We start from the raw sequence: 13,950 nt of genomic DNA on the forward strand, positions 1-13,950 counted from the left end.
TGGATATCAGATGAACTATTGAGACATGTGACAGAGAAGAAAAGTGCATGGAATGCATATAAATTATCAGATGATACAGAAGCCTAGGGTAGATATAAATTAGTTTGTAATAAGATGTTAATATAAGTAAAGATATCTTTGATATCTTTACTTATATTAACAGTAGGAGGAAGGGATTTGAATCATATTGGCCCACTTGACAATGATGGATTAAGTTCTGATGATTCTGCCCAGGTTGCTGACAAACTGAATGGGTATTTGCATCTACATTCATGCATGAGGAGTTCTTTATTGAGGAAAATTCCAGAAGTTTATCAGAATCTAACAGGGAGCTAAATTATTTTGTGATAACTGAGAGGAAAGCAGAAAGGGAATTGTTGAAGGTCAACATAAATGTGCCTGGAGTGGATGGCACTTGAGGAAGGCAGCAAAAGAAGTAAGCAAATCCTTAGCCATAATGATGAGAGCATCTGTGGATTCATGAGGGATCCCTATGGACTGGAGATCTGCAAATGTATCTCCAGTTCACAAAGGGGGGATTAAAGGGTGACATGAGTAATTTCAGATCTGTTCCAGGGAAATAATGGAGTCTCTGGTTAAAGAAGTAATACATGATCATCTAGATAGGGATGAATTTTTACTGCAGTCACAGCATGGGTTTAATTTGTTAAGGAGTGATCTTGTCTGAACAATTTGACTGGATATTATAATGCAGTAACAAAGGAACTGGATGCAAAAAAAAAATAATTTTGATATCATACACTGGGATTTCAGGAAATCTTTTGATACTGTTGCACATAAAAGACTGCTGTGCAAATTAGAGTACTGTGCATTAAGGGTAAGTTACTGCTCTTGATAATGGGATGGTTGAATGGGAGAAGACAGAGAGTGGTTATTAATGGACAGAGCTCTTCATGGAGTAAGGTTATTAGCAGAGTCCCCCAGGAATGAGTGCTGGGCCCATTTGTTTTTTTCTATATTTATTAATGATATTAATGAAGGTATATCAGGCTTAATGTCTAAGTTTGTAGATGATACAAAGGTTGGCAGGGTAGTTAATGACAGTAATCAGGGTAAGCTGCTGAAACAAGATGTAAAGAAATTGAGCTGATGGGCTGAAAAATGGCAGTTGAAGTTTAAGATTTATAAATGCAAGGTACTGCATATGGGTAGCTCTAATCCCAGATTAACATACCAACTGTGTGGTATTACCCTCAGGACAATGGAAAATGAAAAAGCCCTGGGGGGGGGGGTAATTGTGCAGTAAGATATATGAAGTTCTCTGAGCAATGCAGACAGGCTGCCAGGACAGCACATGGAGTTTTGTCTATGATATACAGGAGCTTTGCTAGCAGGGGCACGCAAGTGATTATCCTCTTCTATAAGGAAATGGTTAGGCTGCATCTTGAGTACTGCATACAGGTCTGGAGGTCTCATTTTAGGAAGGATGTGGATCTGCTGTACAGAGAAGGGCAACGAGATTGGTGAGGGGAACAGAGGGGCGCTCTCTTGTCAAGGAAGGCCTCAGTTCTGCAAATTGCAGCATCTGGAGATTAGGCACCTGTGGTAATCTGATTGAGCAAGCTCAACGATGAGATTTTTCCTTTTGCTTAGACCACACACACATACACACACACACATTCAAATTGAGGAAGGACGGTTGTAGAATAGATGGGTGGAAGTTTGCCTTTAGCCAGTGGGTGGTTAATTGCTGGTATAAACGTCCATCCGTTGTTGTGGAAGTTGATAGTTTAAATAAATTCAAGGCAGAACTAGACAAATTATTGGAATTGTGTACATGTTATGTGGTTTTTTTTTTTTTTTTGGCTGATGCTTTATAAGCTTGCTTCCTTACATCATATGCCACTAATAACAATAATAATAACAGTAAGAATTCTTGAGGTTATTATTTATTAAAGATTGATTTTTTATACAATAATTTTTACTATTAATTATTTCTTATAGGTGATGTCGTGATGACCAATTTGCCTCTACAGATGGCACTTTATTTTAATGCATTCTTCTCTCCATTTTGGTTGATTACTCATATATATATATTAACATTAAAGGTAAGGTATGTTCCAAATCAGTTTGGCTAATTCGAATTTATGGTTTTAAAAACTATCAGAAATCCTTAGTATTGTGTGGGACAATTTTGATCTCATGATGAATTAAATTTTGAACTTTAATTTTGAGTAATTGTTTACCCTTTAGCTCCAACAAAACTGGTTAGAGAAATCTTTTGTTTAAAAGGCACGTTTCATGGGAAATGAAAGTATGCTACTCAGATGATTCTCTATCCTAAAAATCTGTGTTTATTCTCTTTGTCAACAACAGAATTATTTTCTTTTGTTCAACAAAAATAGGCAGTTTTTTTAGTTTTGTGACCTTAGTTGTATTACATAATTCAAAAAGTCATGCAGTTTTCAAGCCCTTGGAACTTCTATTACACTATTATTGCACCCACATTTTTTAGGGAACTTGTCTATTTAATATTCTGAGTTTGTATCCTTCTTTTAAAACATTTTTTTTGTAAACATTTCCAGGCACAAAACTACTACACCAACAGGTTGTTTTATAGAAGTCAGTTGAAACAGCAGTTACTGGAGAAATCAGTTTAGAACTCATCTCGAAAGTGTTAGTGTAGATTACCAATTTCTGCTTTCTTTCTGTTTATCAGAGAAAAAAATACTGATTTCTTAACCCACAAGCTAGAGTGCTTATGAAATTTGTACATTTCCATCTCTGAAAGTCTCAGGAACTAGATCTAGAACTGTTGAAATGTGAGAAATTACTTAACTTGCTACAAGTGAACTTCTCTATAGGAACTTCAAGAAAGTCAAAAGAAAATTTTTTATTTGGGTTTTTCTTTTACATACCATATCTGTAAGATTTTAGTTCAGTGGTCATAACTTATTAGTGATGACATGGAATTTTGTATCATTAGTGTTGGTGTGGGGTTAAAAATCCACCTCATTTTAAAATGCTTTCCTTTGAATTTTTTTTTTTTTTTTTCACTACAATACTTTTTTTCTGTAACTAAACTATAGTCATTATGACAGTAGTCTTTTTCTTCTTCTTTAATTTCATAATCTAATTAGTTAAGAATGCTGATTTTTTTCTTTTTCATGTACCACCCACAGCAGTGTATAACACTGCTACATATAAATATTTCTGAATGGAATATTTTTTCCTTGTTTTTAATGATATAACTACCTTAAATATAAATATATTAACTATGAACATAGGTTCATAGTTAATTTTTTATAAACACTTGAACTGTATTTTTTTCATTTTTACATTCTTTTAATAACTTGCTAAATTTTTTTCAAATAAAATAAGTAGTACCCATATGGGCAACCTTTTCTAGTAAAACACAAAAGGAAAATTAACCCTCTTATTCCCTTGACCAACCAGATTGGTCAAGGGAATAAGAGGGTGCTCTTACCTAGAAAGGCTTCAGTTCTGCAAATTGCATCATCTCGAGACTAAGCACCTGCAGGGAGATCTGATTGAGGTGTTTAAAGCGCTGAATTGATTGAGTAAGCTGAATATTAATGGCATTCTTTCACTTGCTGTAAAGTTTAATATTTGACAGCCTTATGAAACCTCCATAGTTTTAGGCTGACCTCATCTTTCACAAGCAGTCTATCACTGTGTAAGAAATGAGCATCACTGACGAAACATGCATAGTATGGCAGGAATTGTCCTGAAGTTTGTTCACAAAAAATTTACATGAGTGTTGAAAATCCCAGAGGACATTTTGATCATAGCTCTATCCAGTGTTAATTGGAGTTTATTGCTACTGCTGACCAATCATTTGGAACTGCCTTGAAAGTGATTTGAGGACAACAGTAGAATCGGGACTGCTACATTTCATGTGTATTTGTAAAGCATTGTAATGGAAATTCTATCCCACATCAACACTGATGAATTAAACATGGATGAATTAAATTTGGAATATAAAGGTTGGGCTATACAAGGTAGCATCAGACTGTAACTAAATTTGTTAAACTAATTGAATGTTGATCATTTTTAAATTTTGCAAACCAATCAAAAGTTTTCAATCTTGCATATCTAACATCTGAATAAGCACAGAAATCACCAAGGTTACCCAATGTGATTTTATTCAGATATACATAAAATAACACTGAAGCAAGCTAGACAATGGCATTGGCACCAGATTTCTCATTAGGATATATACACTATTTATGTGAGCAGTCTGACGAATCTTGCAGAAGAATTTCACACCATCACTCCTGTTTCTACAGCTAGCAGAGTTTGAAAGCTTTTGGGTAGTACCTTGTATACTAATAAAATAGAAGTGGATCCTCAGTGTACTAGCATGATAACACTCTAAGCTTCAAAAGTCAAGATTATAGGCACATGGTTTGAGGAGAAAAAAAATTGCAGATTTGTTTCAGGTGGTATAGAATATTGACCTGAATGCCATGGAACATTTTCGAAATGAGTTGGAATGACAAATTCACTACGTGACCACTATATGCTTTGAAGGTATAGTTAACAAATGTTTATCAGCCGCATACTGTTATAAATTGTGCAGTAAAAACAAATTCAGGTTGTGGCAGCTCGTGATCGTAACAAGAACTTGTCTTGTTAGTATTAATATTTGCATATAAAAGACTGCTGTACAAACTGGAGCACTAAGGGCAAGTTACTTCTATGGATGAAGATGGCTAAGTGGAAGAAGACAAAGAGTAGTTATCAATGGGAAATACTCTTCATGGACTAATGTTATTAGCAGAGTTCCCCAGGGTTCAACTTTGGACCCATTGTTGTTTTCAATATTTATCGGTGATGAATCGATGAAGGTATATCAGGCTTAATGTCTAAGTTTGCAGCTGATACAAAGTTTGGCAGGGTGGTTAACGACAGTCATTAGGGTGAGGTACTGCAACAAGGTCTAAGAAAATTGGATTGATGGGCTGAGAAATGGCAGTTGAAGTTTAACATTGACAAATGCAAGGTTTTGCCTATGGGTAGCAGTAATCTCAGAGTTACTTATCAACTGTGTGGTACTACACTCAGGGTAGTGAATGAAAAAGACCTGGGGGTAACTGTGCAGTCAGACATGAAATTCCTGAGCAGTGCAGACATGCTGCCAGGGCAGCTCATGGGGTTTTTGTCAATGATAAACAGAAACTTTGCTAGCAAGAATGAGGAGGTGATTATCCCTTTGTATAACGCCATGGCTAGACTGCATCTTGAGTACTATATACCGGTCTGGAGGCCTCACTTTAGGAAGGATGTAGATCTGCTGGAAAGGGTGCAGAGAAGGGCAACCAGATTGGTCAAGGGAATAAGAGTGCTCTAACCTATAAAGGCTTCAGTTCTGCAAATTGCAGCATCTCGAGACTAAGCACCTGCGGGGAAGGTGTTTAAAGCACTGAATTGATTGAGTAAGCTGAATGTTAATGGCATTCTTTCATTTGCTGGCGCCTCCGTAGCCAGGTGGGCAGGAGCAGCAGCAGTGCGTAGCACACGCTTCTTGATTAGACCGGGGTTTGTTCGAGCCCTTAACCACCAAATACGGAGGATGCGGAAAGGTCAGGAATGATCACTGCATATCCCTGAGCAATATGGCCTTAGTTGCTAATGCTCCTAAAAACCAAACAACAAACAACTTTCACTTGCTGTGACTATACACATGAGAGGGCATAAATTCAAGTTGAGGAAGGATGGGTGCAGGTTAGACATGCAAATATTTGCCTTCTTCCAGTGTGGTGGTTGTTGTGGAAGTGGATTGCTTGAATAAATTCAAGGAAGAACTAGACAAATTCTTGGATAGTATGGATGAGTGACCTGTGTAGGTTTATTTTTTTTTGGCTAATAATACTATGAAGCTTGCTTTCTTGCATCATTTGCCACTACTACTACTACTACCACCACTACCACCACTCTATTTCTTGGTAAGAATATCCTTTTGTGCCCCATCTAATTCCCCCAAATCTTCTTTTCACCCTTTCCAACAGATACAAAATTCTCACATGGCATAACAGTCTTTATTCCATTAACTTCTTTAATCTGTCCTTTAGCACTTTATTTCACAAATCTGTCAACCTTTGAAAGTATTAGTTGCAAAAGATCATTTCAGTAAGCTTTAAATTAATTTTTGAATTTTGCATTTTTGTAAGTGCTGAAAAATATTTCTTTCAATCTCATTGCAGTGTAATGCAAATTAAGTAGATAGCACTGAATTCTGTGGAACTCTACTTGAGACCTGAACCATTTAGAGCAGTAAACATTTATAATCATCATTTTCTCCTATAATTTAACTAATCCCTTATCCACTGTTAGTACCTTCCTACCAGTAGCACATTATAAAAAAAAATGAATTGGAATGGAATTGAAGCCATAAAAAATTGTTTTTCTTTCCACATCAAAAGTTGCAAAGCAGCTTTATTTTTGTTTTTAGAAGGTCTTTGTTATGACACCATGGTTTTTTTGTTAAATGTTGACAAGTTTTTTATTTTGGAAAAAAAAGCAATTTACTTGGTTATAACTTGGTTTATTGCTGAGGATAAAATCGCCATTTGTCATCATTTATATTAATGATGAACAAAATTTGCCTTGATATTAAAGTCATGTTTTATGAAAAATTTCTCGCCTTGCTTCATCAGTGGGATGTTAAAAGTTAACAAATTAATCTAAATAGTAATGGGATGAATCAGATTGGTTTTCTTGATATCGATGGTTCGACTGTTGATGATCCTGCTCAGATAGCAAACAAACTGAATGATTATTTTGCATCTACATTCACACATGAGGAGTTATTAAGGAAGGAAAATTTCAGAAGGATATCAAATTATAGCAGGGTGCTTAATGATTTTGTAATAACTGAGAGCATAGTGGAGGAGAAATTGTTGAAGTCGAGGATTTCCTGTGCGGACGTGCCTTTCTGCCGCTCTTGGAATAGAGAAGTTTTTTCTGATTTATTTTCTGCTTTATTAGTTTAAATTGACATATTAACTTATTTCTAGAGTAGCTTTATATTCCTATTTACGGTACTTAAAGTTAAAATAACTTAGATAGAGATTTTGTAGGTATTACTTAGTATCGGAAAGGGTATCAAATCCACGTGTTTACCGTTCATAAACGGCCGCCATTGCTACATGAAAATTAATCAGTAAAATCTATTAATCTTGTCGAACTTCATTGGCAATTAAATTGTAATTTTAACTATACATATAACCACTTAGGTTACGGAACATAAATAATTAGTAAAAATAAATAATTAATACATAACTTGATACAGAAGTTATATAAAGGGATTTCGTAGATAACACTCGTTACTGAAGCGCGATACAGCATATCCAGAATTCGATAGCATTAGCTTTGTATAGTATAGTGCATAATATAATATTGTCAATTAATCAGTACATCTATTAATCTTGTTAAACTTCATTGTCAATTAAATTGTACTTTTAACTATATATATATAACGACTTAGAGTACAAACGTAGCAAATAATTAATACATACTTGATACGGAAGTTATATAAAGGGAACTCGTAGATAACACTCGATACCGAAAAATAAATATAGCATTATAACTGTGTTAAGATACAAGTTTAAGGTTTTAATTTTGTTCTGAAATTGTAATTTTATTGACATTTAAATCGAAATCATGACTCTGACCAGAGCAGCAAAGCAAAAGGCTCAAGCTAATGGGAGTGCTGTGACTCAGGGGAGAACTGAGGGGGGGGGGGCGGTTGCCCCCTGAATCACGGCCTTTTAAGATGCACTGTTTGCTTGATGTTTGCGGAGCAATCGGGTACGGGACATGATACTGCCATGGGGGATGTCTTTGTGTGTGCACGATGCAAGGAGTGCAAGGAAATTAGGCGACAACTCGGCGTTGTTATGGGCCTATATGAGACCTTGAAGGACAGGGTGGATGCCCTCGAAGGAAATAAATTGAGGGGCCCATCAAGCTCTCAGCTGCCCACATCAACACCAGAGCTTGGACTTGGTCATCTTGCAACACAGAGGCAGCCCCCAAGGCAGAATGCGCTGGTCCAGCAGGAACTAGTAGTTGTTGGTGACTCAATTGTCAGGGAAATGGGGAACATGCTTTGTAAAAAGGATAGGTGGAACAGGACCAGGGTATGTCTGCCAGGGGCAAAGGTTGATGACGTTGTAGAGCAGATATCATCTTTTAAGGGCACAAAAGGTGATATAGTTGTACACGTTGACACTAATGATATTAAGAGTAGGAGACCAGCGGAATTACTTAACAAGTACAGGTCACTGTTGAAAAAAAGCCGTGAAGTAGGGTTGAATTTGAAAGTGTCTGCAATTCTGCCCAGACACGATAGGAGGGAGTATATGATGAGAGCCTTGTCGATCAATTCGGCCCTGGAAAGATTGTGCAAGGCTGAAGGGGTAGAATTTTTTTCAGCCTGGACTGTACTTGTTAACAGGAGAGATTGCTTCTACAGGGATGGGATACACTTAAATAGAAAGGGTGCAAGAATATTTGCTGATGCTATCGAGGCAGTGTTAGGTGGGTCGGAAAACTGCTAGCTTGGGAGACAAAGACTAATGGATTAACAGTAGCCACGGGCAGAGGTGAAAGAGATTCTTGCACTGCTTCTATTGGAATGAGCAGAAGCCTGAAAAACAAGATGCAGGATATTTCAGAGACTGCTGGAAGTCATTGCGGTACAAGTAAACACATGGGTTGTGTTAGGGTAGCTAAGAATAGAAACAGGTGCATGTATACTTGCGTGTACACTAATGCTAGGAGTTTAGTAAATAAATTTGATGAATGAATTTGAGGTATTACTCAAAACATCAAAGGCAGATATTGTTGGGATATCAGAGACGTGGTGTCACACAGATATAAGGAATGCAGAACTGGAATTTGGGGAGTACAACGTCTACAGAAAGGATAGACAGGATAGGAAGGGAGGAGGGGTTATGCTATTAGTTAAAAAACACATAAAATCCAAGGAAGTGAAGCCAGTTGACATCGCTGGACAGTGCAGTGTTGAGTCAGTTTGGTGTGACATAAGCATAGGTAAATCAAAATTGAGAGTAGGAGTGTTCTATAGGCCTAATGACTCTGATGAGTATAATAAGATACTGTACAGGGTAATAGAGTGGGCCAGTAAATCAGAGAGTCTTATAATGGGGGATTTTAATTTCCCAGATATTGACTGGAATTTGGAGGCTGGTCACTCACACACTAGCAAGGCTTTTGTGGATTTATTGGATGATTGTTTTCTACACCAGCATGTTCGGGAGGCAACTAGAGGGAGTAATACTCTTGATCTGATTATCAGTAGTGATTCTTCATGCATTAGGAATCTGCAGATAAATTAACCACTGGGTGGCAGTGATCACAGTGTGCTGAAGTGGGATTTACTCAAGGAGGTAACTACCATCAGAGGTAAAGGGAAGGGTTTTTGCTTTCGTAAAGGAGACTATGCTGGTCTGAGACAGTATTTAAATTCTATACAGTGGGACCAACTGATGATGTTACCAACAGCAAATTCAAAATGGGAAGCATTCAAGGAACTAATCTTGGAAGCTACCAGGCTTTACATACGAACCAAGAAATATTGTTCAAGGTTCAGGCCTAAATGGTTGTCAGATGAACTAATGAGACATATGGCAGAGAAGAAAAATGCATGGGATACATACAAATTAATGGGTGACGTGGAAGCCTATGATAGATATAAGTTGGTCTGTAACCAAGTCACAAAGGAGATTAGGCAGGCAAAGGCAGATTATGAGAAATCCTTGGCAAAGGATGCAAAGAAAAACAGAAAAGAGTTCTTTACCTATTTAAACTCAAGAAGGAAAGGGATGAATCAGATTGGTCCACTGGATGTTGATGGTTCAACAGTTGAGGATCCAGCTCAGGTGGCTAACAATCTAAACGAGTATTTTGCATCTACATTCACACATGAGGAGTTATTCAGGAAGGGGAATGTCGTAGGTGAAGTAAACATTGGCAGTGAGCTAGATGATTTTCTAATAACTGAGAGGAAAGTGTAGGAGAAATTGTTGAGGATAAACATAAAAAAGGCACCCGGGGTGGATGGGATCTATCCAGTTATATTAGAGGCAGCAAAGGAAGTAAGCAAACCCCTAGCCATAATTATGAGAGCTTCTTTGGACTCAGGGGAGGTACCCATGGACTGGAGATGTGCAAATGTAACCCCAATTCACAAAGGAGGATCAAAGGCTGACACAAGTAATTATAGACCTGTTAGTTTAACTTCGGTTCCAGGAAAATTAATGGAGGCACTGGTTAAAGAAGCACTGCAGGATCATCTGGACAAGAATTCAGTTATAGCTCAGACACAGCATGGGTTTGTTAAGGGCAGGTCTTGTCTGACCAATTTGATTGGATACTATGATGTAGTCACAAAAGAACTGGATGCAGGGAATAACTTTGATATTATATATTTGGATCTTAGAAAGGCTTTTGATACTCTTGCGCATGGAAGACTGCTGCACAAATTGGAGAAGTGTGGCATTCGAGGCAAATTGCTGCTATGGATAAAGGGATGGTTGAGTGGCAGAAGACAGAGAGTGGTAATCAATGGACACTGCTCAACGTGGACTAATGTTATTAGTGGAGTTCCTCAGGGTTCAGTGTTGGGTCCATTGTTGTTTTCTGTATTTATAAATGATATTGATGATGGTGTATCAGGCTTAATGTCCAAGTTTGCAGACGATACAAAGGTTGGCAGGGTTGTTAAGGACACTACTGATACTATGCTGCTGCAACAGGATCTGGAAAGGTTGAGCAGATGGGCTGAGAGGTGGCAAATGAAGTTTAACATTGACAAATGTAAAGTACTACATATGGGAGACAGTAACCCCAGATCAACGTATCAACTCTGTGGTACTACGCTGACAGTGGTAGAGAATGAAAAGGACCTGGGGGTAATTGTGCAGGCAGATATGAAGTTCTCTGAGCAGTGCAGACGAGCTGCAAGAGTAGCTCATGGTGTCTTGTCAATGATATACAGGAATTTTTCTAGCAGGGACAGGGATGTGATTATTCCCTTGTATAAGGCATTGGTCAGGCCACACCTTGAGTACTGTATACAGGTCTGGAGGCCTCATTTCAAGAAGGATGTAGAGCTGCTGGAACGAGTACAGAGAAGGGCAACAAGATTAGTGAATGGAACAAAGGGTTGCTCTTACGAAGAAAGGCTTAAGTTTTGCAAATTACAGAGCCTGGAGACTAGGCATCGCCGAGGTGATCTGATAGAGGTGTACAAGGCTTTGAATGGCTTGAGCATGCTCAATGCCGATGGAATTCTTCCTCTTGCTCAGAATAATCACCTGAGAGGGCATAAATTCAAATTGAGGAAGGACGGATGTCGGATAGATGTGCGGAAATTCGCCTTTAGCCAGCGGGCAGTTGGTTTGTGGAATAGACTTCCATCGCTTGTTGTTGAAGTTGATAGCCTAAACAAATTTAAGGCTCAGCTGGACAGGTATTTCGAACGAATTGAGGGGTGAAATGGGAGTAGTGGTTGTTTTTTTTTTTTTTTTTTCCTTTTTTTTTGGCTGATGCTGAATAAGCTTGCTTTCTTGCATCATATGCCTCTACTAATGCTAATGCTAATGCTAAAGTTAAACATAAGAAAGACACCTGGTGTGGATGGGATCTATACAGTTATATTAAAGGAGGTGGCTAAGGAACTAAGCAAATCCTTAACCATAATTACGAGAGCATCCCTGGACTCGGGGGGGGGGAGTTCACATGGACTGGAGATATGCAAATATATACCCAATTCACAAAGGAGGATCGAAGGGTGACATGAGTAATTATAGACTAGTTAGTTTAACTTCTGTTCCGGGTAAAATAATGGAGTCACTGGTAAAAGATGCATTGCAGGATCATCTAGACAAGACTGCAGCAATAATTCAGACACAGCATGGGTTTGTTAAGGGAAAGTCTTGTCTGACAAATCTGATTGGATATTATGATGTGGTTACAAAGGAACTGGATGCAAAAAATAATTTTGATATCATATACTTGGATTTCAGGAAAGCTTTTGACAGTGTTGCGCATGGAAGACTACTGCACAAATTAGAGCAGAATGGTATTAAGGGTAAGTTGCTACAATGGATGAAAGGGTGGTGGAGTGGGAGAAGACAAAGGGTGGTAATCAATGGATTCTGCTCTTCATGGACTAATGTTATTAGTGGAGTTCCACAGGGTTTGGTGTTGGGCCCACTGTTGTTTTGTTTATTTATCAGTGATATTGATGAAGGTATATCAGACTTAGTGTCGAAGTTTGCAGATGATACAAAGGTTGGCAGGGTTGTTAATGACAGTAATGGCAGTGTGCTACTGCAACAGGATCTAGAAAATTTGGGCAGATGGGCTGAGAAGTGGCAACTGAAGTTTAACCTAGACAAATGCAAAGTACTGCATATGGGTAGAAGTAACCCTAAAGGAACATACCAACTGTGTGGTACTACACTTAGGGTGGTAGAAAATGAAAAGACATGGGAATAATTGTGCAGTCAGATATGAAGTTTTCTGAGCAATGCAGACAGGTTGCAAGAGCAGGTCATGGGGTTTTTGTTAATGACATACAGGAATTTTGCTAGCAGGGAAAAGGAGGTGATTATCCCTTTTTATAAGGTAGTGGTCAGGCCACATCTTGAGTACTGCATACAGGTCTGGAGGCCTCATTTTAGGAAGGATGTAGATTTGTTTAAGCATGTACAGAGAAGGGCAACAAGATTGGTGAGGGAATGAAGGGATCCTCTTACCAAGAGAGGCTTAAGTTCTGCAAATTGCAGTGGCTGGAGACTAGGCACCTGTGAGGTGATCTGATTGAGGTGTATAAGGCCTTGAATGGGTTGAGCACGTTGAATTCTGATGGCATTCTTTTACTTGCTCAGATTATCAACCTAATGGGGCATAAATTCAAATCGAGGAAAGCCAGTTGTAGAATAGATGTGCGGAAATATATATTTATATATATTTTTTTTTTGGCTGATAAGCTCATATGCTTGCTTTCTTGCATCACATGCCTCTGTTACTATTACTAGTAGGTAATTTTATGAAATTTAAATTTGAATATCATATTTGACTTCATATTAAAGGCAACAAATTATATATTTTTTTGGTCATAATTTAAATTACAGAAATGCCAGCCAGTTAGATAATCTTGTGTTGCTTCAACTGTATTTCACATTAGCCTTGGAATTCATTGTCAAGCTTTTGAAAGAAGACATAAAGTTAAGTGTTTTACTCATCTGTAGATTCATTATAATTGCTGTCTAATGAATCTTCATTTTACACAAGACTTAATATGTCATCATTTAAAGAAAACATGCTGTAACAGGTAACAGATTTATGACATTTAGTGTGTTATCACACAGTTAACAATGAAAGGAATGATCTTATTGGTTCATGAATGATCATGAACTGATGAAAATTTCTTTTCATCAGTTCATGATCATGCTTTTAAAATATCTGAATTAAATTATGGATATATTGCTAAGGTGAATACATGATAGGCAATCTGAGATTTCTTCTGTGAATAAAATTCATGCATATGTTCACACGTAATGTATATTTGTTAATGTATATAGTAGCAGATTTTAGTTATTTTGGCAGCATGTAATATTATTTTGAAAGAAATTCATTGTATTGAAAACATTGTAATTATCTGATTGCAGTGTTTGTTTTTTGTATTCTTTCACTGAGATTGTAAATTTGTTTTTCAGTATGCAGTGCTTTCACAGTTGTATAAAATTGTGCTGATGGCTGTTCTTTTGGTATTGACTGTTATAGAGGCTCCACGGTTGTACTTAGGTTATCTTGGTAATTTGACTGAAAAGGTAAGTAGAATCATTTCTTTGTTTCGTGTTTAAAGTGATAATGCACGCACTAATGCACACACACATGCACACGCGCGCGCACATGCACATACACGCGCAC

The 13,950-nt window shown here is 37.6% G+C and overlaps 1 protein-coding gene across 1 annotated transcript in view; it reads left to right on the forward strand.

Annotated features, from left to right (window-relative positions):
* The window catches only part of LOC150086016 (transmembrane protein 17-like), a 41,567-nt gene that overhangs the window by 12,055 nt on the left and 15,562 nt on the right, over window positions 1-13,950 (forward strand). The window contains exons 2-3 of the mRNA XM_090374772.1: window positions 1,966-2,069; window positions 13,737-13,850. Of these exons, the coding sequence (XP_090230898.1) occupies window positions 1,966-2,069; window positions 13,737-13,850 (218 nt within the window). The remainder of the gene's footprint in view (window positions 1-1,965; window positions 2,070-13,736; window positions 13,851-13,950) is intronic.

Source organism: Mastigoproctus giganteus, chromosome 5 (genome assembly GCF_048544385.1).
Source record: "Mastigoproctus giganteus isolate SK-2022 chromosome 5, ASM4854438v1, whole genome shotgun sequence".
Classification (NCBI taxonomy): domain Eukaryota; kingdom Metazoa; phylum Arthropoda; class Arachnida; order Uropygi; family Thelyphonidae; genus Mastigoproctus; species Mastigoproctus giganteus.